Here is a 26,964-nt window from a genome sequence, read left to right as displayed (position 1 = left end):
ATGTTCTTGCAAAAGAAAAAAAATTCGCCGCGGACAGGATTCGAACCTGTGCGGGGAGACCCCATCTGATTTCGAGTCAGACTCCTTAACCACTCGGACACCACGGCACGTTATGATCTTAATTAAACTTTGTCATACGGCAGCAAATATTCTGCGTGTCCAATTTGAAAACAGCGAAAACACCAAAACAACAGTTCAATGTGCAGACTGTAGCCTTTTTCTGCGTCCTGTACAGTAATTTGGTTTTTGACAACTTGTTGAAATTATGTTTTGAAAATTTACCGTAGATTTGCTGTATTAACGAAGCTATTTCTGGAATAACATCGTAAACATCCTGCTCCTATTACCGTTACGAGCGTAGTCGTGATCGAGTGCATTCCCCATCCGCACACAACAGAACTGGTTTGTGGTTGTGATAGAAAACGACAATAACATGGAACAGCTGATATCCAGTAGGACAGTTATCCCCCTCGTGCGCCTGGTTGCTCGCAAGCTTCTCCGCACAAATCCCGCTGCTGTTCAGCATTGTGTCTATGCGACCACGCAAGCAGACACTCCGATCCCGCCATCCAGCAGCACGGCTAAGCATGGCGCTCCCGAAACTCCCGTCTTCCCCAGCAGAATGCCCGACGTCGCTCCAGGAACATCCAGCTCAGAAGGGCCTCGCATGACCACTGCGGGTATCCTGTTTCCCAAAGACACTGGGGAAAAGATAGCTGATCTGAAGAAAGAGGAGAAGCAGGGCAAAGACAAGAGGCAGGAGCAGCGCCAGCAAACGGAGCGGAATACGAAATGCGACACTGCATCGTCTGCAGGCACCATGAAGGCTTGGCAGATCTCCAAGTTCAACGATGTTGGTGGGATGAAACTGGAGCAAGATGTCAAGGTCCCCTCACTGAGCGATCCTTTTGGTGAGTTACGGATGCGTAGGGTTTTTGCTGATTGCTGGCTTCGGGTTTTAATCGGTAAACATTAGCATTAGAAATGTAATTTTTTAGCCATTTTTATTTTCGCTATGGCCCTTATTGGGTTTTATTTTTGGTTACACATTTCGCTTTTTAAATAATTACGGAAAACTGCTTTATTAAAATTTAATATTTTAATAAAAAAAAAATGAAAATTTTTGTCAGCTTCATTTCCTTGTAGTTTACATTATGATACTGTGATTTGTTACTGGCAAGAACTACTTCAGTGGTGGTATTCACGTTGTGATAATATCATAGAAGGGTAGACGTAAAACCATTTTTAATGTGTGACAGATATGTTGGTGGAAATCCATGCTGCAAGTGTGAACCCCTTCGATATTGAGCGTACGCGCGGCTATGGAGAAAATCTTATCCAGTATATTCGGACCGCATCGAAGTTTTCGTGGATGCCTCAGACGGTCTTTACCCGCAAAGAGCAACCGTTTCCGCTGACGCTTGGCCGAGATTTTTCTGGAGTTGTAGTGGATGCGGGCTCTCTTGTACACGGCGTTAAAACTGGTATGTTGAAATCCACGTTCTGGTACCGTAGTTATCAGCAGAATATCAGATTGTAGATTCTCTCTGTCAGAATATCTCGTAGATCCGTTATTTACCCTTGCATTCGATGTGTTTAACTTGTAATTATAAGATTAGTGTTCAACTGACTTTCATCTTTGGGTAAGCACAATGGTACTTTTCATCTCTCAAAATTGTAGTAATATTTTATGAGACCTTACATCCAAAGAAAAACTTCTTAGAATCGCCTCTTGAAAAATGAAGTGACTTTCCTTAATGAAATGGAAGGGAAAATGAAAAAAATTTCCCTAATGAAAGACGTTAGAAAAAATAATGGCCCCGGAGCACTAGTCGCAGTACGGGATAAAACTTAGAACGATGGTTTTACGGATCTTTTGGGCTGAACTGATGTCTTTTATTGTCTCAGGTGATGAAATTTTCGGTGTAATCGGTCCTCATCGTCAAGGCACATTTGCTCAGTATGCTACGACTTCCACCTGGTGTGTAGCCAAGAAACCGGCAACCATTAGTCATGCGGAAGCGGCTAGTTTGCCATACATTGCCTGCACGGCGTGGTCGGTGCTGAAGCTCATCGAGAACCTACCAGCCATGTCCGAAAAGCGGGTGCTGGTCATTGGTGGCTCCGGTGGTGTGGGTTCATTCTCCATTCAGTACCTGAAAGCGCTGCGCAACGTTCATGTGACGGCAGTGTGTGGAACTGCGGCCATTGATATGGTGGCCTCTTTGGGAGCGGACGATATTATCGACTACCAGGCCAGCGATGTGGAATCTGAATTGCAGAGGCGGGAGAAATTTGATTTTATCTTCCAGGTAAGAGTTGTATTTTAACACGGAAAAGCAGTACAGACCAAGCGTGCGTACACAAAATTACATAAATGGTTTGTTATCATGCTGATTTTGGATTAGACGGAAACAGTGAACGACAAACAGAGTGCGGTAATTTAATGTCAGGCGACTAGTCTTACATACTTAATCGTGGTGTGCTGTACCAGTGAATGGTTACTTATGCAGTTGTTTCGACAGAATTTACGTGCAGGTATCATAAAATTGTAAAAAAAATGTTATCTGTTTGTTAAGAATAAGCCAGAGCGTTTTCGAGTGTATTTACAAACGTTTGCTTTCTTCTCGTTCTTTATCCTTGCTTCGCATTGATTTATTATCTTTAAGTTTTCTTTGTAGGCTACACGAGGTGATTATGATTTCTCGAAGAAGTATTTGAAAGGCATGCTGAAATCCTTCTTCGTTACTCTTAACTACCCACTGCTGAAAAACATTGATGAGCGTGGAAGCGTGGCTGGTTTAGCGAAATCGGCAGCGGACTATTCGATTGAATACGCCAAGGGATTATCACAAGGCTATCATACCGTTTGGGCGTTTTTTGCACCCAATGGACCATTTTTACAGGATGTTGCGAAACGGGTGGAAAAGGGACAGATCCGACCAATCGTCGATAAAGTTTATCCTTTCGAGGAGCTGCCGGCGGCGTTTCAACAGGTGGAGGCTGGCGACACGAAAGGCAAAGTGATTATTGAGATGAAAAAGTAGCCGCCTGTGTGCGTGATTTATGCTTTTATGGTCGTGAGTCAAGGAGGTATGTCTTCTTATGTAAATTTGTGGATACAATAGTTCGTGATCGTGATTTTGCTGGTATTTTGCTGTTGTACTTGTGAGCAAAGAGTTCTTTATCTTTTTAGTCATTTGTGAAAACGCAGTACTGATCGGTATTAATTCTGGTTGTTATGTCAAGTACTTTAGTAACTGCATCTGCCTAATTCAACGATAATAAACTTCTGCGTCAGTTGCTTTGTTTAAACGTCTAGCAGATCGAAATTTGACACACTGGATCCGTCAAGCACAATGGGCACATTTTCAGCAGAGACTAAAATATCTTTTAATAATTTTTCAGTGTATTATAATAAGTAAAACGGGCTGTAAATATGTTTTTACCGATTTTTCCAGTTTGTATTCTAACCAGCTCTGACAATCTGTCGTATGAAGCCGCATCGTATAGTATGATATTCAGCGTTTTGTTTGGATCGTTAATTCCGCTCTGTTTCTCGCAAACGAAGAGAGAGTGACGCGCCTGCCCTTTGATCAATTTACAGCCATTGTGAAACACCGCCGGTATGTGATTTTTCGGTTAATCGCATTTGGAATGCAACAATCACGTAACAAAATACACTGTTCACCTTAAAATTGTTACGGAGTGGTCAATAAAGTTTTTATATACAGAGTCTGTACGTACCATACAAAGCGATATTAGCAAACGGTTGCAGCAGAGATGTGAATCACCAGGTTGATTTATCCTCGCTGATTGAAAGGACAGAACTCCTGCAATACTCTACCATTTGGACAAATTTTATCATCTTCTTTTTGTACCTCCGATTATTCATACTTTCACTATCCAAAAAAAGACAGGGATGTGCTTTTGTGCGTAAGTGATGGACACTATACTTGCTAATCTAGCAACTGTGGGACTGGGAATTCTTTTCTTCGCCGGTAAGATTCTGCGACTTGCAAAAGTGCATGCAGTTTCTGCATCTCTACTGAGTACGGTTTTATTTTTCTCGAGTGCTGCGCTCACTGGATAACGTAGTTTGCGTTCCAATAAAATTCCCTTGTGTCAGCATCATTTACTGCAACATTTCCAGCTCTGTTTAAATTTTCCTTTACAGCATACCGTTTTACCCGCTTATGCTTTTTTGCAAGCGCAAAAAAAAATTCGAAGTGAGATAATGATATGATGAAAACGTTCGAAAGATGTTCTGTTATTTTTAATATTTAATTCTGATCGTTCAATAACGGAAGTCACTTCCAGCAATGCTAAAGAGGCTTTTCGCGTGTGCGGTATTATTTAATGATTAGTGATAAATGTGCTCTCTTCGATTTTTTTGGGTTGTTCCAAAAATATTGACAATGTTAATAATGCTTTTAAATGGCACCATTGGCGAATAATTGGTTATAATTTTAGGAGCCGGAGCTCAGCTGTGCAATCCTGGACGTTGTTTATCGGCAATACCAAATATATTTCTTCGACCGCAATCGGCATATCTCCTCAGACCAGAACAAGTGGATGAATTTTGCGGGTTCGCTTGTTACACAGTAGACAAAAAAGTCATTACAGCTTCATATTTTTGGATGTTTGCGACAAGAATTGAGATAAACGATACAGTCCATGTGCCTTGACGGCAATGAAAAGCCTTTCCAGTATTTCCATGTACTGTACATATATTCCATGTGTTACTCGTCTATACATATTTGCGTGTGGGGTTGTTGTAAGACATGAGTCTTACCTTATAAAATTTAACTTGTTTCACAATTATCTTAGACCTACAATCTACGGCAAACTCCTGAACTGTTGGACAACGGAATGCCGAAATGCTGTACAAGTGGACCGAGGCATACGTGACCTTATCGAACAGTCCACATTCGTGCTCACACAGCTGTGTACATCCATTGAAGCCCGAACAAGTCAGTAACTGTACACAAACAAAGCAAAATAACAGTCAACTCTTCGATGAAATTATGAACCGTTGGCTTATTTCAACATAACAGGGCTAACCGCTGCAACCGGCCAATGTCGCATATATTATCCTCACGATCTGGCCCCGAAATGGCCGGAAGTCTTCAGCCAGTGCCCCATTAATCCGCTGAGAGGGAAACGAGCCGCTCCAACAGTAACGGAAGCCGACTCCGGATGGAAATGGCCGAGCACTCACGAGCACAACAATCCGTATGCTCTCTCGGGACCACCCGTCGTCAACGTCAACTACCGGCCTCCCAACGCGCGTCCGGTGACCACCTTTAACGAGAACCTCATGACGGGCGAGGCGGCTAGTGTGGCCGTGGTGCATGTGGGCAATCCGGTGGGTTTGGGATTCACCCAACAGGATACGGATTGGCAGTTCTGGCCGGTGAATGTCGGCTTGATGGGCGTCGGCGATCGACCACTCACAACGCCGGTATTGCCCGGAAATCTGGCGGCGCCACCCTCGTGGCCGCTGCTGTTTTCCGGTATGACGTCCAGTGGCGGGGGTGTTCTGCCGGCGGTGGGAGCGTGCTTGGAAGTCAGTCGAACGATGGATTGTACGCTCAGTCGCTCTTGTCTGCCGCAGCTTGGTAAGTTGAGAAAATAAAAATCATTAGTTTGTACGGGAACTTAAAGGTCACTGGTTATCCAAGATTTTCAACTCGTGGGGAATGTTGCAGCTCAAGTCATAAAGCCTTTAGCCATGATGTACCTTGGATGCGCTTCGGCAGGTGAGGCGATCTTAAGCTTATTATGTTTGGTAAACTTCTGCCAGTTGTGGTGTGTTACAGTGCCGGCGTCCGTTGTATGTGATGGAAGGCGTGTGCATTATTGCATGTGGTTGTCCGGCGGATCACCTTTTGAAGTGTTCGAACCCACTCGATACATTCACTACTGCCAGTAAATATCATTTGGAAGCTTACTTCGTCGGCGGTTGCAATCGTGACAGAAATTCTGTGTAGGAGTTCGGACGCCGTAATCGAATGCATTGAGCGCGACTGCCCGGAAGCTCGTTCTGACGGGCCGGTTAACTTGGACCTGCAGTTTTTGGCCAGTTTCAAGAAGTTTCTTCGAAATTACTGCCAGAATTTGGTGTATCAGAATGGTAACAATAACAACATCCTTTCAACTACTATTCATTAGGTCTGTATTAGGTTATTTATTTTTCTTTCAATTACTTTCCTTAGCGGTTGCTCTGGCATCGACAAACTGTCCGATTTTTCGCAATGTTTCACGATTCCCAGCCACCGATGATTCCGTGCGCTGTGCCAATCAACTTTTACAATCTCAAGGAAAAGAAACGAATCCTTGCAATATTTATGAGGCTCAAACGCATTGTTTAGCGCTGAACAGGCGATGTGGTACGTACTGTATACCGCGGTATATTTGTATACAGAATACAGGTTGCAGCGACGATCCGAAAACCTGCGTTAATCATATTGAATTAAGGGATTAATGCACTGCTTATGTAGATTTCGCGCATGTTAATCCACAAAAGTCGGTCCTGCTTGAAATGATGGGCTGTCCCGGAAGCGGAGTTTTACAGTACAGTACTGGTACGTGAATCCGAAAAGTGAAAAATTGTACTTGCGCAGCGTAGTTTCAGCAACGATGTGAAACGATTTTGTGTTTGATGCTGCGAGTCAGCGATTTCATTACAATGTCATCTGTGATCTACTTTATTCCGTTGTTGCAGGCGGTCCCATGGCTCTGACTTCAGGTCATCCGGAAAGACCATCCGCCACACTTCGGGTTATAATTATTGTGACTGTATGGTCCAGCATGCTCTTAGTCACGAGATCAATAATATGTTGAAAGAGTTGTCCTTTTTGGAAACAAAATGAACTTCCAACTTTCTTGACTTCAACGAAAACCGAACTTTCCAACTCACATATATTTTATGCTAAATAACTGTTTTGCGCAACGATTCCTTGCAGAAGTAGACAAATCTTCTGGCATACAAAAACATTCTGCAAATAAAACAGATAAAAGACCTATAAGCAAACGCCCCCATTTTTTCTTACAGAACATCCTTTTTTTCCAAAACTGACTCGAACAAGAGAATGGAGTAGTTTGACAGACAGCAATAACTAGCTTAACCCGAAACCATTTCGGATATACACAAACTAGCATTAGTGCCGCCAAAACCGAACGAGTTCTTCAGAGCTATCCTCCGTTTTCCCGTTCTTTCCCATGCACATCCTTTCCCCGCGATCAGCCGCAATCCCACCGTTTCTTCATCAACCGCCTGCAGATTAGCCGTTCCTGGAATAACGCCATCCTGACAAGCCAAGACTGTGAAAATTGCCTCCACGGCACCCGCTGCTCCTAATAAATGCCCAATGGCTCCTTTACACGACGATATCGCCATATGTCCATCTTCCGCATGCTTTCCAAATAGTCGACGCACCGCGCGCATCTCCGCTTTATCGCCAAGCGGCGTCGATGTGGCGTGACAGTTAACGTAGGATATGGAAGACGGTTCTAGCTGGGCTTCCTTTAGAGCGCGCTCCATACACAGAAAAGCGCCTTGACCAGATTCCGCGGGACTAGTAATATGGTTGGCATCGGCTGATAAACCGTAACCGAGAATTTCAGCGTATATTTTGGCATTACGGGACTGAGCGTGGGATAATTCTTCCAGAACAAGTATTCCAGCGCCTTCACCCATTACGAAACCATCCCTGAAAACCACTTGAATAACCATCATGATTGCCAAGGTGTCATCGAATAACCATTTGCATCCCTCTTACTTGTGAAAAATGCCATATTGAAAACCCAAAAGAGTGCAAAGTACGTAACGATTTACCTCTGTTTATCGAATGGACGTGAAGCAGATGCCGGGTCATCGTTGAATGCAGTGGATAGAGCGCGCATCCGAGCAAATCCAACAATGCTCAGGGGATTTATTGCAGCTTCCGTGCCGCCACACACCATCACGTCGGCATCTCCATGCCGGATAAATCGGAAAGCGTCGCCGATTCCGTGGAGGCCGGTTGTGCAAGCTGTGCTTGCGCAATGATTGGGGCCCTAAAAATTGGGTAAACAAAAGTGCCCAATCACATTACTGACAATCGCATCGTGGTGCACATCGCAGCAATGACGGCACGATCCAATTACCTGAAACCCATATCGCATACTAATGTGACCGGCAGCAAGATTAGGCAATATGCGAGGAATAAAAAACGGTGATACGCGGGAATAGCCACGCTTCAGCTGTTCGCCTGTGTCGTACACTTCCTGGAGATCAATCATTCCTAAAAAAATTTAAACGCATTAACCACAACACCACGAGGCGGTGCTATAACTCCATTTTAAGTACTCGTAAATCCGCCGCTAATAAAAATTTAGAAAAATCATCAGAAAAAAATTGACTAAGGCATAATTTACAAAAATAAAGTTCTATTTCAAAACCATAAAACAAGGACGATTTTCGAAGGCTGAGTCACGTTATACGCGCCTGGAGAGCATTTCAATTTCAGCTCGCGATCGATCCCGGAAAGTCGTGAAAGTGAAACTATGCAAACAGCCGTACTCGTATTAAAGCAGCGACGCGATCGTTTGAGCAAAGTGCAATAGAAACTCTTTAAACGCGACAATATCCAGACCATCACCGTCAGGTAATTATTTTTAATGAACGCGTTTAAGGATACTTCCTGCCAGGGATACTGTGTTAACGATCAGCATGTGACAATAAGCAATCGATTGACTGATCATCGATGTTTACAGTTTACTTGGCTAACACATGGAGAAAGCACACAAGCTGCAATGCATACCATCTCTCTTCCTGTTTCATTATTGACAACACAAGCGCGTTCACGCAATGAAAACCAAACGTTTTGGATGAAACTCACCACGTTCACGCTGCAGACGTACCCATTCCCACACAAACACCAGTTCGCTCCTTCTCCGCATCCTGCGCGGGCTGCCATCGCGCATCTTCTACTGCATCTTTGGCCGCGTGCAGTGCGTACACCATCGCATGCGACAGATATCGCAGTTCGGATTTCGACGCAACAGATTCCGGATTGAGCGTATCGGGTGTTGATCCCCGCGGAACGGGAGCGGCCACTTTGCAGGGAACATTAGCGTACTCGGGACTGGATAAGCGCTGTATACCCACACAGCCATTAAGCAGTTTCCTCCACGCAGATTCCACAGAGCATCCCAAAGGTGAGACGATGCCCAATCCCGTAACAACTACTCGTCGCATGCTGTGTTTCGTGCTAATGTAAAGTAACTAAAATTGCTAAAAAATAAAACCGAGAAATATCCTGTGTCGCACAGCTTGTCATAAACCGTAAAGGCTTTTCATATTTTTGTGTATTTGTTTGAAATTCTAAACTGACTCCATCATGCTATACGAGTATTCGTAGCAGAGTGCTCGTAGGCTTATAGACTACTGAGTACCATTTCCAAACCCGCTTGGAAATGGTACAAAAGGATATATGGTACGAGTACTGCGGCTACTGCCCACCGGCAGGTTTACCGAGTCTGGACGTCGGAGCTGTCATAGATGCAAATCAATGAAATCATGCAATTAAAAATTTTATTATATTTAATTATTTAATGTGCATTTGCAAGGAGTTTTAAGTATTTATACAGTTACTTATGTGAACCGTTAACACGCATGCACCACCTGCTGAATTTGGTAAAGAACCATACCATACAGTGGCATACACAGTCATAAGTTATTCCATAAAAAACGTTAACAGCTTCGATTGAATTATAGATTTCCGGTTATAGTCACCGATTTACAATACAATGGCTCCGAAGCACAAAATGCGAAAAATTCCATGGTCGGAAATACTGAACCATCAGAAAGAAGATGATTTGTGGCTAGTAATCGACAATAAAGTGTACGATGTGTCTCGATTTGTACAGAACCATCCTGGAGGAACAAAAGCAATGATGGATGTTGCCGGAAAAGATGCAACGGAAGCATTCAAGAAAGTCGACCATACCCGATTTGCAATATTGAAAATGACAGACTTTCTTATCGGTGAAATTTCGCGAGAAAAAGAATAATTGAGCTGTTTTAATTACATAATAATCCAAGTGGGGTTTTAAAAGGTCAAAATTTATTTGTAGTCGCAAATTAAATTCATAATAAGTGACAGTAAGTGCGTAGTGCGTACCGGGAGAACAACTAATCATGAACTGTTGATCTACGTACCATGTTGGCGGTGTTGCAACTTGCAAGTGCTTACATTATTATAATAATAACCAATAAAATGCGTTGTAAAACTGGCACCTTACTCATAAGTGTTTGTTTTAGTTTGAATAAGTAAATACTTCTACATAATGTATATTGTTTACTGTAGGTCATGAAATAAAACACCAAAAAAACCGAGCGCTGTCGTGAGCAACAGCATGCATGACCATAAATTCCAATTTTCGTGGACAGTGGTAAATGGTAATGGAATCGTTACTCTGAAGGCTGCCTTTTTGAAAGTCTACCCTAGTCAAAAATTTGCACGAGTATAATTAATTAATTACCGTATAGGCGTAAGCTGTAAATTGTAAAGTCTACAATTAGTTAGTTTTGTGACTTTTGGTCAGTTTTGGAATCTATAATTCATAAACTCTTCCATGTTTTGCTCGTTCATCATCCCGTTTTCTGCACCAGATTTGAATACTACACTATTAATACATCCAGTGCCAGTCTACAGTACCAGACTCCTGTTAATGGCAAGGACGTGAAACGGAAAACATCAACTTAACTTTGCTCGTATCTGCTTTGAGTTCATTCTGCAGCTTGTCTCTGAGGATTGTTTTATCGGTTTCCGTTACGTATTTTGATTATCGACACTCCATTTTTTAGTTTGCCTTTTTATTCAATCTGCACGATCGATTCCAAATGGATACCTCGTTAGAAGGAGGCTCTGAGTTTTCCCACTCGGGGGAGGAAGGTGGTTCGCGCAATGGAAACCAGAAATCGCAGTTGCTGCGCGAGCAGGACCGTTTTCTCCCCATTGCCAACATTGGGAAGATCATGCGCGGCGTTGTGCCTGACTCGGGGAAGATTTCTAAAGAGGCCAAGGAGTGCATTCAGGAATGTGTGAGCGAATTCATAAGCTTCATTACCAGCGAAGCCAGTGATCGGTGCCATTTAGAAAAGAGAAAGACGATCAACGGCGAAGATTTGTTGTTTGCCATGAGCACACTGGGTTTGGATCAGTATGTGGAGCCGCTGAAACTGCATTTGCAGCGCTATCGCGAAAGCGATAAATCCCATGGTGATTCAGGAGCTGCTTCGTCATGAAAGACAGGGATTCTGGAATGATTTCATGGATTTTACCTCGAGATCTCCGATTTTTCTTCTGTACCATATATTGCCTGTTTGGACCATTTGCTGTTTTTGCATGCTGGTGCTCTCCTAGCTTGACGTAAGTCGAAGCAGAATGGTTAGCGATCATAGTATGTTTTGGTGTTTTTCCTTTGATCATTCTTTGGAATCTTCGATATGTTGGCTTTTATGTGCTTATTTTATTGTGTCCTAGTGTTAATTTTCCGTATTCGTATCCCATGAGTTCTTGGTGGCTCTTAACATGAAGCCCGAAAGTTTTTTACTGTTACATGTGTCTGGTACGAGTACTAGTACTTCGATGTTTTCCGTATTCGCAGCCTGCTGTTTGAAGCATAGTAGTCGGCGACTAATCGCGCTAACGGCAGTTGCAGCCTTTTAATTTTTGCGACGACTCAGATGGAATTGCTTATATGAACTTTTTATTTCTTTACTTGTTCTGTTATGATGGTGGGATTTGTGTAAAGCAGCGAAGATAAAAAAATTTGCACAAACGGTTTCATGTCTTTGCAGTAAGCGCTGAGCAGCCTTTAGATTCCGAACAGCGCGATCACACATTGTGACATATAGATATTAGATATCTATAAGTATATCCGGAACAGGTATACAGATATTACGAATATAATATCAAGACCTACCTGTATTCAGTAGATCCGGATTATATCTGTGGACTGCATCTATCCTGTGAATGCATAGTCATAACGTACTCACAAAAATTCTGGAATTACTCAGCAGTGGTCACAGTTTTCTATATATCAAGTAAGAAACGGCGAATATCAAATCTCTTGCCTTTTTGCCCTTTTGTCGGCAATTCCAATTTCCAAGTACACTTCAGCTTCCCATTAATTTATAATGCAAGTCTACAACTACCTACTATTAAGTGTGAAGAAAGTACTGTAGTAGGCCAAAGTACTCTTATCTAATTCCATGATAATCTCATAAGTGATGAAAATTAAGAAAGCCTAATTAGAAATCGCACCGCGATAATGTGTGGAATGTGGCCTGTAGGTAATGATAAACTAAAATAAATGTACTTTAATACGAGTCACGACTCTACAGGCAGCAGGGATAACAAAAACATGATATCAAAAATGCAGATAAGCAAATAACGCAATCAGACTGAATAATTATAGTATATAGATATTGATATTACAAGATTAAAGCGGCTCGTATTAGACAAGGCTTCCCTGATTCTCCTTGCAGTTCCGGAATTCGAAGATGGGACGGTTGTCACGGTTTGTGCTTACAATTTGGCACACAACGTTTACATAAAAATTAAAATGCAAGCGGTCGATTACAGTAACAAACTAATTCTTTCCAAAAGAGGCGTTACAAAAAACATCCGAATACACCCTAAGCGCATAGCTAAGTTAACTACTCGTGCACAGTCATAAACAGAAGAGTATTAACGTATTTAAATTGCTAAAAACTCCAAAATCACTAGATGATTACTTACTTCATTGCCCCCATACGAAAGGGGAAACATTTCGCTAATGGTGTTTAACTTGTTAAAATAACATGTGAGATCCAGTGAATTCTACGCCGAAACGATTCGCAGCAGCAGTATGTAATTGCGAGAATTTACGGTGCGCACGACGTGATATGTGAACGACCGTCAAAAAATTAAATTTATTTATCGTTAGTTGTTTCAATCGTAAATCGCATATTTACTGTACTACTGTAGTACTAGTGTAGTACCGATTGCATCCGGTTTTCTAACTGGAAGAAATGGATTTCATTCACATTTGCCGCTCTTTAATGGTATCACGATAAATTTGTCGAAAAGCAACGCCAAACGAGGTTACAGTATTTTGATATTTCTACATCAGCATGGTTCAAAACTTACACTTAAATTACCTGGCATCTTCCTCATTTCATTCGGCATCAACAATAAGAAAGTTAAAATTCTGCAAAGACCGCATTAATAAAATCAAAGATGTGCCAAAAATATGTCAAATACATCATTCGAAAGCTTCACTTCTGGAAAAAGCCTGTAGGGTCAGCTTGAGAATTGAGGTATGGTAAAAGCTCGAGCTAATAGGTAGTCGTGGAATCGGTTTGAAGGATTGTCTTACAGCCGAAACCTATAAAGAAAAAACTGAAACATTCATGTCATTTATCGAAGAAACAACGAGATCTGCAATTTCAACTAGTGCTTCCTGGATTTCTCACAATGCCACTGACATGGACTCACCGCATTATTACTCTTACGGTTAGAAAGATATTTATTCAACATTTTCAGTAAACTGGATTGGGCTTAACCTAATAAAATTTTTGTTCAGCAAATGACTGAAACTGTAGAAATATACTTGTAGCAATATAAATCTGAATTTTTAAAATCGCAAATTCTTAAAGCAAACACCTCCACATATAGTACAGTATTTATTTATACATAAGTGATGACCCGGAAAAGTGCAAACTATGCACATTTGTTACACCCAAACAAGATACGTATACATACAGAGTAGTATTAGAGGTAACAAAAAATGCTGGAAATAAAACCTACTCTTCAAAAATTTTGAAGCACTGTTACAAGTGGTATTTCTCTGACGGAGAAGGCAAACACTATACTAAACTACTCGTAACAAATATTAACTGATGGGGAATGACTGAAAATCCAAATGAGAAGAGCGCGCATTTCTGGCAGCGACGCAGCGCTGCTTTTATACTAGAATATTTGGGACAGCAGTTTGCATTAGCAAAATTCAGCAATTCTAATAAGCGTAGAACAATATCATATTAACCAGAGCGTACATTAACAATAGGGCGTGCCATAGGTGTGACAATAGAAATTAATCATATAATGATGAATCAGTGCAATGCTCCTTATTGTATGATGGTAACCATTAAGGTGTAGTTATTAATAAGTTTGCTGGCCTAATTATGACGCTTCGATGATCATATATTTATGCAGCAATATTTTCACCTTTAACAGCACATTTCACATCTGCAGTTGCATACGGCATTAGAGATAATTTGCAAAAAAGTAACATTTCTTTTGTGCCAAACCCTTAGCAGTCTTAGGGTTAAAGTAAAAGGTAAACGAAAAGGTATCGAAAACCAATTGTTATAAAATGTCAAAAGAAAAAAATGTAGGCCATTTGACTTGTTACAGCTATGAACTTAAACCTTCAGCTTTCCAACACCTACCTCTTATACATGGTCATGCGCGGCTTTGGAAGCAACAAAAAGTCTATAAGCCACGGCCGCAGCAATCGCAAATCCAGCAGGTACCAGCCAGGCAACCCAGGAATTATTGTTGGCTTTGGCAGCTTCCGCCCTTGCGTCGACTTTCTTATTCTCCACTTTTACATTCTTCTTAACGTCTTCGATCTTCCCTATCAAGTACTCCTTCATCATCTCCCGGGCATCCGAACTATGCCCCACATCTTCAAAGTTCTCCGTGCCATCCTTGCCTGAATTTTCCAGCAAAACCTCCTCGCCACCGGGGTGCTCCTCCAGGAATTTCGTCACATCGTACACCTTGCCATTGATCACCAGCCACGTGCTGTCTTTAGACTTGTGCGCCTCCACTTCGCTCCAGCTGACAGTTCTCAAGGTATCCGTCATTTTTTTGTTACCGGGAACAGGTAGCAAAAAGATAATTAACGGAAGGATCACACGAGAGAGAAAGATGCGTATGGCAGAAAATCAATGGCACGAAGACGAAGTTACAAAGGCAGCAGGTGCTGACGACAGCGTTCTCGCCGGAACCAGACCAGAGCAGATTAACAGCTACGCTTATCACTTATGTAACCGGAAATATATCGACGCGTTGCCATTAGCCCGCTGGCGTCCGCCTGTGGGCGGGTTCATCATTCGCCGATATACAGACACGAACGATAGCAGTAGGCCAGTGCGATCACAGAAAAACTGATATTTAAATAAGGAAGTACTGTAATAATGATAAATGAATATAAAATTTAATTTCCGCGGGGTGATAAATAATTAAAGATACAAGATCAACATACTAACATAATTATATGACCTTTCTAGACCAACATATGCCTTTTAGGCGTATCTAGAGCAGTCGGTACCCGGTGCCGTACTCACCGTCAGCTTTATATTGTCAATATAGTTAATTTTTAGAAAATACTACAGATATTTAGACTACGAGTACAATTTTTGCTTTACGACAAATATAGATAAAACTTCCATTATCGTACTTGATGTTACTCCGGCCTAAAAGTCGCCATATTCTTTTGCAAAGAAGCCGAGATCTACATTTTGTAATTATAGAGTGTTTACAGACAGTTACCAACGTACGGCAATGATCCTTTAATAATAAGATTAACGAGAAGGACTGCGCTCTGTATCTAATAGTTAATACGGCACTGCAGAATATGCTTACAGTACTTCTAAACGAGATACAATAATTCGTAGATACAATAAATACGACACGACGATAAATTTAATACGATACGACTTCTCGTAGATACAATAATTATCTATTACTTACTAATACCTGTAAAACTTTACAAAATCATCACTTATTTTTACGGAGCTCCATGAGTACCCACAATGCGATAGAATTATTATTATTTTTATATCATAAACGCGTATCGTACTGTACTACTCTGAGCGGACAAAAGTTATCACTAACCAAAGTGATCACTAACCAAAAGTACTTACTGTACATACTATGCACCCGACAATAAGTAGCAGTGTACTTATAATACTCGTGTAAATGCACTTGAAGTAGCGTAATTGTCAAATCCCAAACGCAAACGGTTGTTGTTGTTGTTAAGTAGCCGAAGCACGCTTGTAAAATTGTTTATTTTGGTTACAAAGACTGGCGACCCTCTAGACTCTAGATCTAATGTAATTAATGGCATTTCAAATCATATCAGCCTGATTAACACGTTTAACTGATCACAGTATCAAAACTGCAGTAATTCCTAGTATTTATTACCTGATAAGCCACATGATGGTCACAAAATTTACCTTTCAAATTTTTTGACGTAAACTAGTAATTAGCTGTTAGCAGGAATTAGATTCCATCGGCGAGATAAACGTCGGTTCGGCCAATATGGGTGACCCTCCGAATGCTATTGTCCTCTCCGGCGGTCGAATAAACCCATATTCAGAAAAAGCGCGAGCCCGACAGCTGCCTGAGCACCAGTCATCCCACAATCATTTCGAACTGCTGGGCGATCATGGAGGCAATAGCGAACTCGATTTTCTGCCCAGCTATGAGCGCCTGCTGCAGGATAAACAGAAGCTCTTCCTTCTGCATCAGCGCGAAAGCCGCTCGTTTTCCGTCTCGCAGCAGATCCTGGCTGCTGCGCCCTCATCGGAGATGATCAGTACGCATTCCCTGGAAGATCAGACGGCCGAAGACCACGAAGGTGACTGCGAATTCTACTGGAATGCTCTGAATGCAGCGCGAGCGGGTGGCGCAGCGCTGCAGGGGCTATCAAGTACGATACGGTAATTACCGTAATTCTAGCACATTCGTTGGTGTTTTAATTTGTCAGTCTTGTTAATGAATAATACTGTCACTACATACCGCAAGCAAATGCGCAGCTTGTTCCGTACAATAAGTTAATTACCCTGGTCTTGACTTTAGGGTTGGACATGGAAGTCGCATCCGACATCCTTGATCTCGAGCTGGCCAGACCAAGAAAACTGAAATCCGGCCACTGGATGTGGTCAGACAGAATGGAAATACGTGCAGCTGGAACGTCGACCTGGATAATGGTGGATGTGCACATTGACAGCCGAAAGGTCATGTTCTTAACCATCACTCTACCGGTGAGCGCTTTTTCCTTACTTATGTTTTATCGCTTGTGCGAATCGTAAGCGGAGTTATTGAAGTAATTGTGCCTGTACTGTGATTGGCAGAAAGAAGTTATGGGTATCATCTGCATCAACGATGCGAAAGCCAAAACACCATGGAAGATCTGGGTTAGCGAAGCTAATCGTCGCATTGACTTGCGCGTCAAAGAGCGTGAATACCTTTCGCCTCGGGTGATGGTAATCGAATTGCGCTCCTCCACTCATCAAAAACGTGAGGAGTTTCTGAGAATTTTTAACGATTTCAGACGGATTAATGCTCTGTGATCTGTGCTATCACCGTTAACGTTAACGAACAATAACACTAGTTAGGCTAACCGCTGCTTCATTTTAATTGTTGATCATTTCGACGAGGGATGAGTGCAACTGTCACCATCCAAGAATTCTATAAATTCCGCATTATAAATATATTTTAAGCTTTAAAAACAAACCACGCAAGTTTTCACAGAGCATTACATACTGCTGCAAGTTTATTCTTTTTCCTACTCGTAACGGCAAAAACTGCCCAAACTATTAAATATCGTCGAAGATTAAGATCAACAAGTAAAAGAACAAACGTTCAAAAAAACATATTATGCTAGTGCCGACTTACAATGGAAACAGTTAATGGTTCTTTTTGTATGAGCGTCAGGAAGCAATGTGGTTTAGTTCACCTTATGCCATTCTGGCGTTTGAAACTACACCTTGCTGCCGCGTCTTTCCGGACTGTTTAGCAAACCGCTTTTGCTCAGCATGAATCGCAGCAGTTCGGGCTTTTTCAAAACTTTTGGTAGCTTAAGCTGTGCGGAGGCAGTCGTAGAATTCTGGAGCATGAATGTCCGAAACTCGAAGAATGTGCCGATTGGTAAGAATATGACCTTTAGGCAGTCCAGACCTCCTTTTTCTCGTTGATATTTATATCTTCCATGAGCTTCACATAGCTTTTCATCGAGCTAATTGCAAGACGATAGTTAGCACTTTTATGCATTCCGTTAAGCGATCCAATATGAATGGTCAATATAAACTCATGATCATTAAACTGGATCAAAAGCATATAATTCTAGGCGTACGATTAATTATATTGTAGTAATGCATTCTTTACGATTGTAACTCACAAGCAGAACGCTTTCTTACAGTTTTCGAACAAATTGTCTCCATTTCAGAGCGGCTTGTGTTTTCCAACGATAAATCAGCTTCGATGAATATGACATAAAACGCTGAATCTTGGGCTAAATAAATTAAAACGGTGATAATTACAACAAACGGTTTTAACAACATATGACGTTATGTATGAAGTTGTCTGTCGCTTGCATTATTATTCGAGCGTACCTGTTGTCTCGAGAACGTATTCCATAAACATGCTTTCGCACGATGTATAGTCCACAATTTTCTTTACTTTATTGTGGACGGCTGCCATGTTGTTGATCGCTGTGTAGATGGCCGTTTCGGAAACCTTTTCGCCTTTCATGTTAATCAGCTGACCAGTTCGTGTCAAGATTTCAATGACCGGAAATTTATTGTAACGATCCACTACCCGGATCAAATCGCCGAAGCGATAACGGTAGAAGATTTTCGTTGTTATCACCAGTTCATATTCGTGGCCGATTTGAACCTACAAGAAAAAATTTGCTTTGATGGAAGTTATATTTGGGTGTTCTAACTCCTGATACTCATAAGTTACCTGATCAGCAAAAACAGTTTCCGGGTTTTCATCGGTTATCTGCTCGAATGGAATGAACTCATAGAACACATTGCAAGGCCATAACAAGTGCACAGTGGACTCTTTTTCTGGCCACAAACTTATTCCCAGCATGGCTTCAGTGCACCCGTACATATGCTGGAATATGGGAACATCTGCACAAAATAAAGGAAATGTGGGCTTTTACTTTGTTGCATTGTACAGCACATGTCCTCATGCACAGAAATGCCAGGTTACGACTTGTACTCACTTTTGATGTACTTATCGCGCAACAACATTTTGTAGTGTGCAAATGGTCCAGATGTGACCCCCAGGAGCAGCTTTAGCTTTGGCCACACTCTCTCGACAATATTGTCAAAACCTGCAATTGCGACACGAAATCAAATCAACTAAAATTAATAAAATTTCACGAACATCGAAGATTAGGTGTATGCGATAACGTGTTTCCGCCATTTCCAATACAATATTTTGTTCTCCAACACCGACCTTTTTGAAACTCTCTCTCCAGTTCGGCAGCTCTAATTGGATCCGGCGTCAAATGTTGCTGTAGTGCTGCTCTTTCTTCCACAGATAGCTGAAGGTCACTTTTCAGCTTCCCTTCGCGGATGTCGACCACTAATTCTTTCCAGTGCAACTCCATTTCATGAAATACGATGAATGCAATCGATGAAAACATGGATTCAATTTCCTCAAGATCTCGATATTTTAGTCCAAAAACCAGGTAAACATATCGGGCTGTGCGCTCGTCTATAATATCCTTGGCGCAGTTGGGATAGGAAAACACTTCGTCCTGTTCCAGATACATTGCGGTTCCCGGTCCCATCTTGATTCCCAACGGTGTCGTTTTAAGAAGTTTTCCTGGACTGAAGAGCAGGGCTAACCGCTGAAATTAAAATACTTTGAGAATTGTCTCGTCACCAGGATTTAACGATTTTATTCGGAAAAATGCCGGCTGCAAGCCGTCCTGAATCACTGACAACGAAAAAGTTATACAGAACGACCGAATTCGACTTCATGGAACATTGTATACGAGTCTTCCAGGAAGAAGTAAAGAAACTGATATGCTTATTTTTTGAGTAATGAATACACAGACCGATAACATTATACAGTATATTTATGTATACCGATGCATACGTACTATTTGTATGCATTCACATGTCGCCGGCTTTTCATACACTTATTACGACACTTTTTATACACTCGTATAAGGACATACTTTTAATTTTATGTGCACACATCATGACATTCATAAAATACGATACACAGCAGTGACAGCACCAAAAAAACCTTAGGTAACTCATAATTATTACGTACGTATTAAACTTTTCTAATTTTTGTAAACATTTTTGTGTAGTGAAACTGTACCCGTTTAGGACAGAGTCCGCCAGGGAAAGGAAATCCTTTGAATTTGAAGGCATACGAGTAAATAACAAACGGCATATAATAAATCATCATTTGTACAAGTATATCGCTGGTGCAGGGAATTCGACTAGGTTTTCCCGTGGTTCCGGAAGTTAATCCATAAAAATTAACCGCTTTTGTAGAAAGCACATCTGCTTCGCCGCTAATCATCCGCTCGACGTAAGGTTCATAATGCACGTATTTTGTCAGCGGATGCAGATTTCGGAAGTCTTCTCGGTCCTTCATTCGATTTAATCCGTGTTCCTTTCCGTATTTGGTCTTAACTCCAGAATTTATTGCTGACCGTAGAATACGTTCTTGTGATTCTCGAGGATTTCGGGTTGCCCACTGGATGTGGGGCTCAGCGTAAAATATCCCGATCAACAGCATCGCCCGAGAAAACACATATCTTTTGGCGGCAACCCAAAGGGTAAATGACCAGTCCCGTGTACGGAGGAAATCCAGTACACCGATGACAATTAGAATGCAGACAAGCCCTACAGAGTAGAAGTTTGTATAATATACAGCAGTCGTGAACGCACAAATAGATCGAAAATATCTGTTGGCTTATGACAAGTTAATTTACATGAAACACAAATCACAAAATTTATAATTAGGTATGTTGGTATAGTAGATTGTTGTACTCGTATCAGCCAGGTGCTTCTTAACAAACGTAACATAAGCTAAGGAACAGTGCGCTTGCATATATAGCTACACTATAGCTAGTAGTTTTTTATGAGCTCCATTAATAATTAATCTGTGCTTCGTAGTTACATACTACTTGCCTAAAAGTCCACAAATAAGCTTTGAAATTCCGAACTGGGTTCCAATGACAATCAGGCTGGACAGGACTCCTATCGTTAAACTGCCGCTCTGGAACATTTTTGGCAGGATATTATATTTTCGATATGTTTGCCCACTACAAGATCAGTTTCTGGAAAACCCTAGTTCTCGGCACAACTTTCACAAGCAAAAGTTAGCTTTGAAAATTTTTACGGTGCACAAAGTGCATACATAGCGGATTCACATTAATCCTTCTACTCGCTTCCAGTTTAGTTTTAGACCCTTGACATTGATTTGTATTTGTAGAGGCAGGCATTTGCACAGCTGTATGTGTAGTACAACAATAATAACAGCCGTTTGCGTAATTTCGGTACTCATACAGTTGGTGAACAATGCATTGCAGTTGTAGTGTAGTATCGGCATAAAATTGTGATAACAACTGATTTGATAACAATGTCATGTCATGAACTTCCGATATAAGCTCTGTTCGATAGATCAAGACATCCTTGTAGGTCGCTATGCTGAGGATACAATTTTTTTACACTTATTTAGTTAGTACAGCTAGAACAGCGGAGACTAAACAGGAATGAATGCACTCTAAAAATGTGAGTGGTTCTAAAAAACAGCTAATAAGTACATCTCAAAAAGCTACAAAAAAACGCTTCTTCAATACTTTTTTGGTCTGATAGAGCCCCCATAACACAAACAGCGTTTCCTCGTTGGGCCTGGATAAAGAGCCGATGGTGAAAGAGCTTTTTTGTGCGCCTTTGGCCGGTTGCGGCCTTTAATGCCTGGATTGACATAATTGACCCGCCTTCGGCCGGGAGCCGGAAACGGTGCCTGGTGCCAATAAAAGATTTAGCGGTACCTTAGGAACACTACTCAGCGGGCAAGAACTTATCCACGCTGCCGAGCGGGAGTGTGGGAAAATGTTAAATGGGACGATCTGGCATCCCTAGGACGGAGGATCGACCCGCACGAAGACGGAAATTTCACCCGCTCGATACAATAGCACAAGAAGAACGGCGGAAGAGGATCTCAGGAACACTGACCGAAATTACGTACCTCCCCGGTCCCCGTCCAGTTGAGAGTCGCATCGACAGATTCGCAGCTGTTGCATACGGTGTGACCCGCACAATAATTGTACCGACGCATCGGGCGATGCATACGAATGGCGGAGTGACCTTTGGCGGCATGGAAGAACGGCTGCAAAACGACTCGCTGCGCCGATGGATGACCTCGAACGGCAAAAGCAATATTGCCACTCATCGCGACAAATCGACGGGAACCATTCGGATGGTCCACCGGATGTAAATCACGATTGACTAGGTGATTCCAAAGATCAACAGAAAGGTTGAATCGACATCTCGACCAAGCTGCCGACAGATTCAACTGGTCAGTTGGTCATTTGCCGATTCGAAAGGTCATCCGCCGAGACGGCAGAATCACTCGTCAACGAAGACAGATGCGCCTCCCGGGGTCACCCGACCGGTCGATCGCAATGGCAGCATTCCTTGACATACGGGTGTGTGTCAACATTGGATTACCCCGGATCGACCGATATCCCTAGCGATTACATCAATCCCACACTTCAACATATCTTAACAACCGCTCTTTCAAGCATACCGGTACCAAAGTACACAGCATGCGCACTTAACGGTTCGGATAGTTATTTCGAAAATGTCCGCCAAGCACCGTGCGCTATTCACATAAAATGCGCCACTATGGGGAGCCCGCACATTACAAGAGAACTGCTGGTCGCAATAGCTGGCATAAAGTGGTAAGCGGTTGTTGAGAAATGCCGAAGTGCAGATCATTGTGCACATTCTTAATGACTTATCCTATATCAGGAGGTAAAAATTCGGTAGTAGAAAGAATTACGGTGTTGCTAGGAGAACTGCCGGTCAAGGTAAAAGTAAAATAATAAGTACTCTTACGCCTAGAAGTGGTAGTAGGGCAAATACGCTTTGGATCTGCAATGCACGTATGTATATACACCAAAATTAATATGGATATTAATTCTATTATAAAAAGTTAAGTACGATAAGTAAGTATTTACTTTTTTAAATTTGCCGACAATCATATTATCAGAATGATGTATTCTACGGTAAGCACAGCATAAGCGTTTTTAGTAAAATGCTGTTTTGTGCGTAAGCAATCAGCTCGACAACTGCGGATAATTATTAAAGCACTCTATACAACGGTTGTTGTTGTTGTTGATAGGATTTTACAGCGTAGTCCTTGAATGGACCATTGCTCCAACAAATCTTGTTTGAGGTCATTTCTTCATGGCAGCAATGTTATTGCAGTCTTCATGATGGTTGCCAGGATGAGATGTAAATGTCAGTTTTCAGGGTAGAATATTGGACCGGTCAAGGTGGTTTCAGATATTCAGCGTAGTAATTGTCATATATTTAGGGCTGAGAGAAGAGTGGTCAAAATTTAGTACGGTACTTCTCTACAGCCCGCTGTTGCGAACGACAGTTGGTTGATCCAGCAGCGTGATTCACCGAACAGTTTGAACATTTATAGTTCGAGGAATCTTTGTGGCATTCACGAGTAAAATGCGCTTCACTGCATCTTCCACACACAGGAATAGGTGATTGGCATGCGCTCGCTTTGTGACCATACTTGTTACATTTATAACATCGTAAAACCGCTGAGTCGATGCTAACCGCTTCAGTCCAACCGCAGGTGGCGAATACATATAAACGCTTGGCTGCAAGAACATGCTGTTGCGCGTCAGCATTGGTAAAATAGATCTGAATATGTCCTGTTCCGGTGTACGAAGTGTTACTATTATTGCTTCTCTTGCGGAATATAACGGTAAACAGCAACCATTGTTGGTAACGGGTCAGGATACACGTGGCCGTGGTAACTTACTGGTAAGTTTACATGCTCGTACCGCAAATTATTGGCTTACATTTTGTTGCGTTAACATGTTCTTATCCGTTTCTCCACGCCTCAGCCTTAGCAAGTACAGTTTTGGAGAGCGAATTTACGAAAACCGACCAACAGTCACTACTCAATAGGGTTTCACCCGATGTATACCGCATTTCGGCTTCTGGAAGGTGCTGTTCCCGTTAGTGACTATCCGGTACCCTGTATCTACCAATGGCAACCGTCAACGAAAATGACAGGATATTTGCTTACAGTAGATTACCGTGACCGAAGGAGAAAAGGGTTCCATTTTTTAACTTGGCACAGATGGGCAGTCCATTCCGCCTATAAGAATACTTACGACAAGGTCATAAGTACAGTTCTCATGCAGGTTCTGCATGCAGTTTCACAGACCGGCTAGCTTTAGTTCGCCACCGTACAGGACCAAAAGCTCGATGCGCATCTTGTGACTCTCGTCGTTCACGACACTTGTCCCTTCGTTTTCCACTGACCTCACGACATTGGACGAATCAGTGCAGTTCGGCCACTCATTAACCTAACAGGAACTGCTCACTGGACAGTAGTGGTAGTTCGGGCATTCTCTGACTTTGCGGGCTGTGTTAACTGGACAGTAGTGGTAGTTCGGGCATTCTCTCACCTACTCTAGCGGACTGTGCTTCACTGGACAACGTTAGTTTTGACGTTGTTAAAATAATTTTCGCTTTGGCGTTCGAAGAGCTAGCGGTCTTGAACAAAATGGATACTATTTGACCGGGTTTTCGATTATCGCTTTCGGATTGCACGCAGTACAGTATATTTGGTTTTGCTCGATCTTTCTGGTTTCGTGGTTATGGTGTAATCTTTCTGTGGCAATGTAGATCTTAATCTGGATTAGTTAGTTGAGTAATCTGAAGAACTGGCTATGTCAGAGGCACATGACTGCGCCTGGTGCATACGGCCCACCATGGACGTACTGCACTCATGCTTGCCATATCGCCTCTCTCGCTGTACGTACGTGTGTTGCTGCACTGCACTCATATCCGCTGAAGCGGATATACGCGGCGCACACACTGAGCATACTTGCTCTCTCGTCCCTCTCTCGCTGTATGACTCAGCGTACGCTCGCGTTGGATTGAGTCCAGTCTGCGCATCATCACACAGCTGATGGCACACAGCACGTGCTTGCCGCCAGTTGCTTCTTTCACGCCTTGACGAACGCTCAAGAGCTTTTCTAGCATTCGCTTGCTTGCTTAGCCATCAGTGCTTTGTTTTGCTTTCCCTGCTATTACGCAGCATTGTTCCCTTTATTTGTCAATAAAGCACACTCGTGATCTCCTCGCGCTTGCCTGTTACATGGTAAGCAGATCGTCTGGTTTTCTTTCCCACGGAATCTTTGAGGAGACGGTGAAGGCTCAAATTACGGAGAACTCGTGAAGAACCCGAAAGTCACTGTCAGATAGATTGCTGAAGCAATCTCTGCCTTGACTTCGATCAGAACGGTCGCATCGTCTTACAGCTGAGGAACAACGAGGATCACTGAAGTGATTCTCACCCAGCTGGTGAGCACAGTTTTCTCGGCCTCTTCCACATCGAAGAGCACACTCCCAACTGACGGACCAGACTCGAACGAGAGTCTGCAGCGCGAACGGATTAATCCTATAATACGGGGACCTTCGCTTTGAACAGCGACCCGCAACTTTAACGGCGATTTTCAACTCGGAAACGACGGATTTCCGACCTCGGACGGAGGAAATCGACCGGAACCGACACCGACACCGACACTGGTAAAGTCACGGTTATAGGTCGATTTTAGCCGCAACTGGGTCGGCTTTTTACTTTCTAACGGTAGAAAACTATTTCTAGCCGTAAGTTTAAAATTTTCATCGGTTAAAAAGTAATTTCTGACGGAGAAACCGACTCGGAATTTTGCTTTTGGTCGAGAACCGACCTGCTAGGTCAACGAACCTGTCTAGACAGTTAGACAAAGGCTAACCGGCAACAGGTCGGAAATTCTCTTCATTTTAATTTCTAACGGTGTTTTGACCACCAGAAAATTTTCTTAATTAATAAAACTAATTCCTAACGGTTAAAAACTTCAAAATCCGACTAGATAAACTTTCTAGCCGACCTAAAATAATTTGTTTTTCTAACGGGAAATAGCGCGAAAATTCTCGAACTTCCTTGTGACGTCATAACGACCGTTTATCAGTACTTAAGAGGCAGCCAATCAGCGTGCAGGGGAAAGTTCCCATAGCTTAACATAGGCGTGATTCATCGTTTTTTGCAAATTTTGCACGCGGCTCGCATTCTGTGACGTAGGCAGAAGTGCAAGACCACTTAACCTGTTACGTCACACTGGTCAGCACAGTAATATAGGACGCACTATACTGTACTACTATAACGTACTGTACTGTACCATTGTACTGTATACTAATACCCTGTGTACTGAGTCACCAACAGACACATCAACAACAACAACAACATCTCACCGGACGTTCCTGACCCTCGGAAGTTCCTGAACAAAAAGACGATCCTGACTTCACCGAACATCTTCACACAGAAGATTGTTCGACTTTTCCTTTTCTAACCAATAAAATTCGTAAGGCTCCACCAGAGCCGACCTGACTTGACAACAATGTCGAATCCTCGAGAAGATCAGTACGCGAGAAAGTTCAACACCGACTATTCTCGGCGTGCGAACATGACCGGGAAGTACTCACTCCGGTACGCCGGTCAGGACAAAAGTCAACCGTCCTCAACCGACTCGACTAAGTCGGCCGAGGCAAAGGAGAGACGCAACGAACGCATCCTCCTTGCCGACTCGAATCCAACTTCGGATGACAGTTTTGAGGACGCCAGGGATAAAACATTCCTGGAAGCCCCAGCTGACGTAGCAGCCCCGTCCCACCCGACCGGGGGGATGTGGAACAGCTGCAGGCAGAGACCACATTGTCTCATGCCGACCAACAGTCGAGCTCACACGGAGCTCCAGACTCGGTAACGGCTACAAAAGCCACCGAGCTCGGACGGCAATCACCCAACAGGACGGAAGAAGCGCCGAAGCCGACCTCGTCCAACATGGACATAC

The 26,964-nt window shown here is 42.6% G+C and overlaps 7 protein-coding genes and 1 non-coding gene across 9 annotated transcripts; 4 read left to right on the top strand and 4 right to left on the bottom strand.

Annotated features, from left to right (window-relative positions):
• Positions 1–25: 25 nt before the first annotated feature.
• Positions 26–107, bottom strand: Trnas-cga (transfer RNA serine (anticodon CGA)). Its single transcript has one exon. It is a non-coding gene; the product is annotated as a tRNA-Ser (tRNA).
• A 101-nt stretch (positions 108–208) lies between these two features.
• LOC129587242 (reticulon-4-interacting protein 1, mitochondrial-like) lies at positions 209–3,304 on the top strand. The gene is made up of 4 exons (XM_055480884.1): positions 209–911; positions 1,260–1,484; positions 1,909–2,312; positions 2,682–3,304. Exons 1-4 carry the CDS (start codon positions 434–436, stop codon positions 3,045–3,047), a joined length of 1,473 nt encoding a protein of 490 aa, XP_055336859.1. The 5' UTR covers positions 209–433; the 3' UTR covers positions 3,048–3,304.
• Positions 3,305–3,612: 308 nt separating this feature from the next.
• On the top strand, positions 3,613–7,008 carry LOC129583803 (uncharacterized). Its single transcript, XM_055475776.1, has 11 exons — positions 3,613–3,626; positions 3,735–4,001; positions 4,474–4,588; positions 4,831–4,973; positions 5,058–5,621; positions 5,712–5,762; positions 5,823–5,931; positions 5,994–6,136; positions 6,219–6,392; positions 6,504–6,587; positions 6,728–7,008. Exons 2-11 carry the CDS (start codon positions 3,944–3,946, stop codon positions 6,844–6,846), a joined length of 1,560 nt encoding a protein of 519 aa, XP_055331751.1. The 5' UTR covers positions 3,613–3,626; positions 3,735–3,943; the 3' UTR covers positions 6,847–7,008.
• Positions 6,933–9,343, bottom strand: LOC129583813 (3-oxoacyl-[acyl-carrier-protein] synthase, mitochondrial-like). Of its 2 annotated transcripts, XM_055475789.1 has the most exons (5): positions 8,908–9,343; positions 8,492–8,548; positions 8,152–8,288; positions 7,841–8,061; positions 6,933–7,715 (listed from the first exon to the last, which is right to left on the bottom strand). In XM_055475789.1, exons 1-5 carry the CDS (start codon positions 9,242–9,244, stop codon positions 7,127–7,129), a joined length of 1,341 nt encoding a protein of 446 aa, XP_055331764.1. In that variant the 5' UTR covers positions 9,245–9,343; the 3' UTR covers positions 6,933–7,126. The 2 variants fall into 2 exon arrangements, with proteins under 2 accessions (XP_055331764.1, XP_055331772.1); XM_055475797.1 differs by lacking the exon at positions 8,492–8,548.
• Positions 9,344–10,528: 1,185 nt separating this feature from the next.
• LOC129585981 (nuclear transcription factor Y subunit beta-like) lies at positions 10,529–11,823 on the top strand. The gene has a single exon (XM_055478949.1). The coding sequence runs from the start codon at positions 10,892–10,894 to the stop codon at positions 11,294–11,296; it is 405 nt and encodes a 134-aa protein (XP_055334924.1). The 5' UTR covers positions 10,529–10,891; the 3' UTR covers positions 11,297–11,823.
• A 1,235-nt stretch (positions 11,824–13,058) lies between these two features.
• On the bottom strand, positions 13,059–15,057 carry LOC129584902 (cytochrome b5-like). The gene is made up of 2 exons (XM_055477324.1): positions 14,489–15,057; positions 13,059–13,422 (listed from the first exon to the last, which is right to left on the bottom strand). The coding sequence occupies exon 1, from the start codon at positions 14,906–14,908 to the stop codon at positions 14,492–14,494; it is 417 nt and encodes a 138-aa protein (XP_055333299.1). The 5' UTR covers positions 14,909–15,057; the 3' UTR covers positions 13,059–13,422; positions 14,489–14,491.
• A 980-nt stretch (positions 15,058–16,037) lies between these two features.
• LOC129584897 (uncharacterized) lies at positions 16,038–17,647 on the top strand. The gene is made up of 3 exons (XM_055477311.1): positions 16,038–16,758; positions 16,908–17,092; positions 17,183–17,647. Exons 1-3 carry the CDS (start codon positions 16,368–16,370, stop codon positions 17,399–17,401), a joined length of 795 nt encoding a protein of 264 aa, XP_055333286.1. The 5' UTR covers positions 16,038–16,367; the 3' UTR covers positions 17,402–17,647.
• LOC129584890 (uncharacterized) lies at positions 17,592–21,308 on the bottom strand. The gene is made up of 8 exons (XM_055477297.1): positions 20,999–21,308; positions 20,178–20,710; positions 19,299–19,695; positions 19,063–19,173; positions 18,795–18,967; positions 18,443–18,725; positions 18,248–18,342; positions 17,592–18,066 (listed from the first exon to the last, which is right to left on the bottom strand). The coding sequence occupies exons 1-8, from the start codon at positions 21,093–21,095 to the stop codon at positions 17,812–17,814; spliced, it is 1,944 nt and encodes a 647-aa protein (XP_055333272.1). The 5' UTR covers positions 21,096–21,308; the 3' UTR covers positions 17,592–17,811.
• Positions 21,309–26,964: the final 5,656 nt, after the last annotated feature.

This window comes from Paramacrobiotus metropolitanus, unplaced genomic scaffold (assembly GCF_019649055.1).
Source record: "Paramacrobiotus metropolitanus isolate TYO unplaced genomic scaffold, Prichtersi_v1.0 Parri_scaffold0000002, whole genome shotgun sequence".
NCBI classification, from domain to species: Eukaryota; Metazoa; Tardigrada; class Eutardigrada; order Parachela; family Macrobiotidae; genus Paramacrobiotus; species Paramacrobiotus metropolitanus.
The sequence above is the reverse complement of the archived record's forward strand: the minus strand, read 5'-3'. Positions and strand labels throughout refer to the sequence as shown.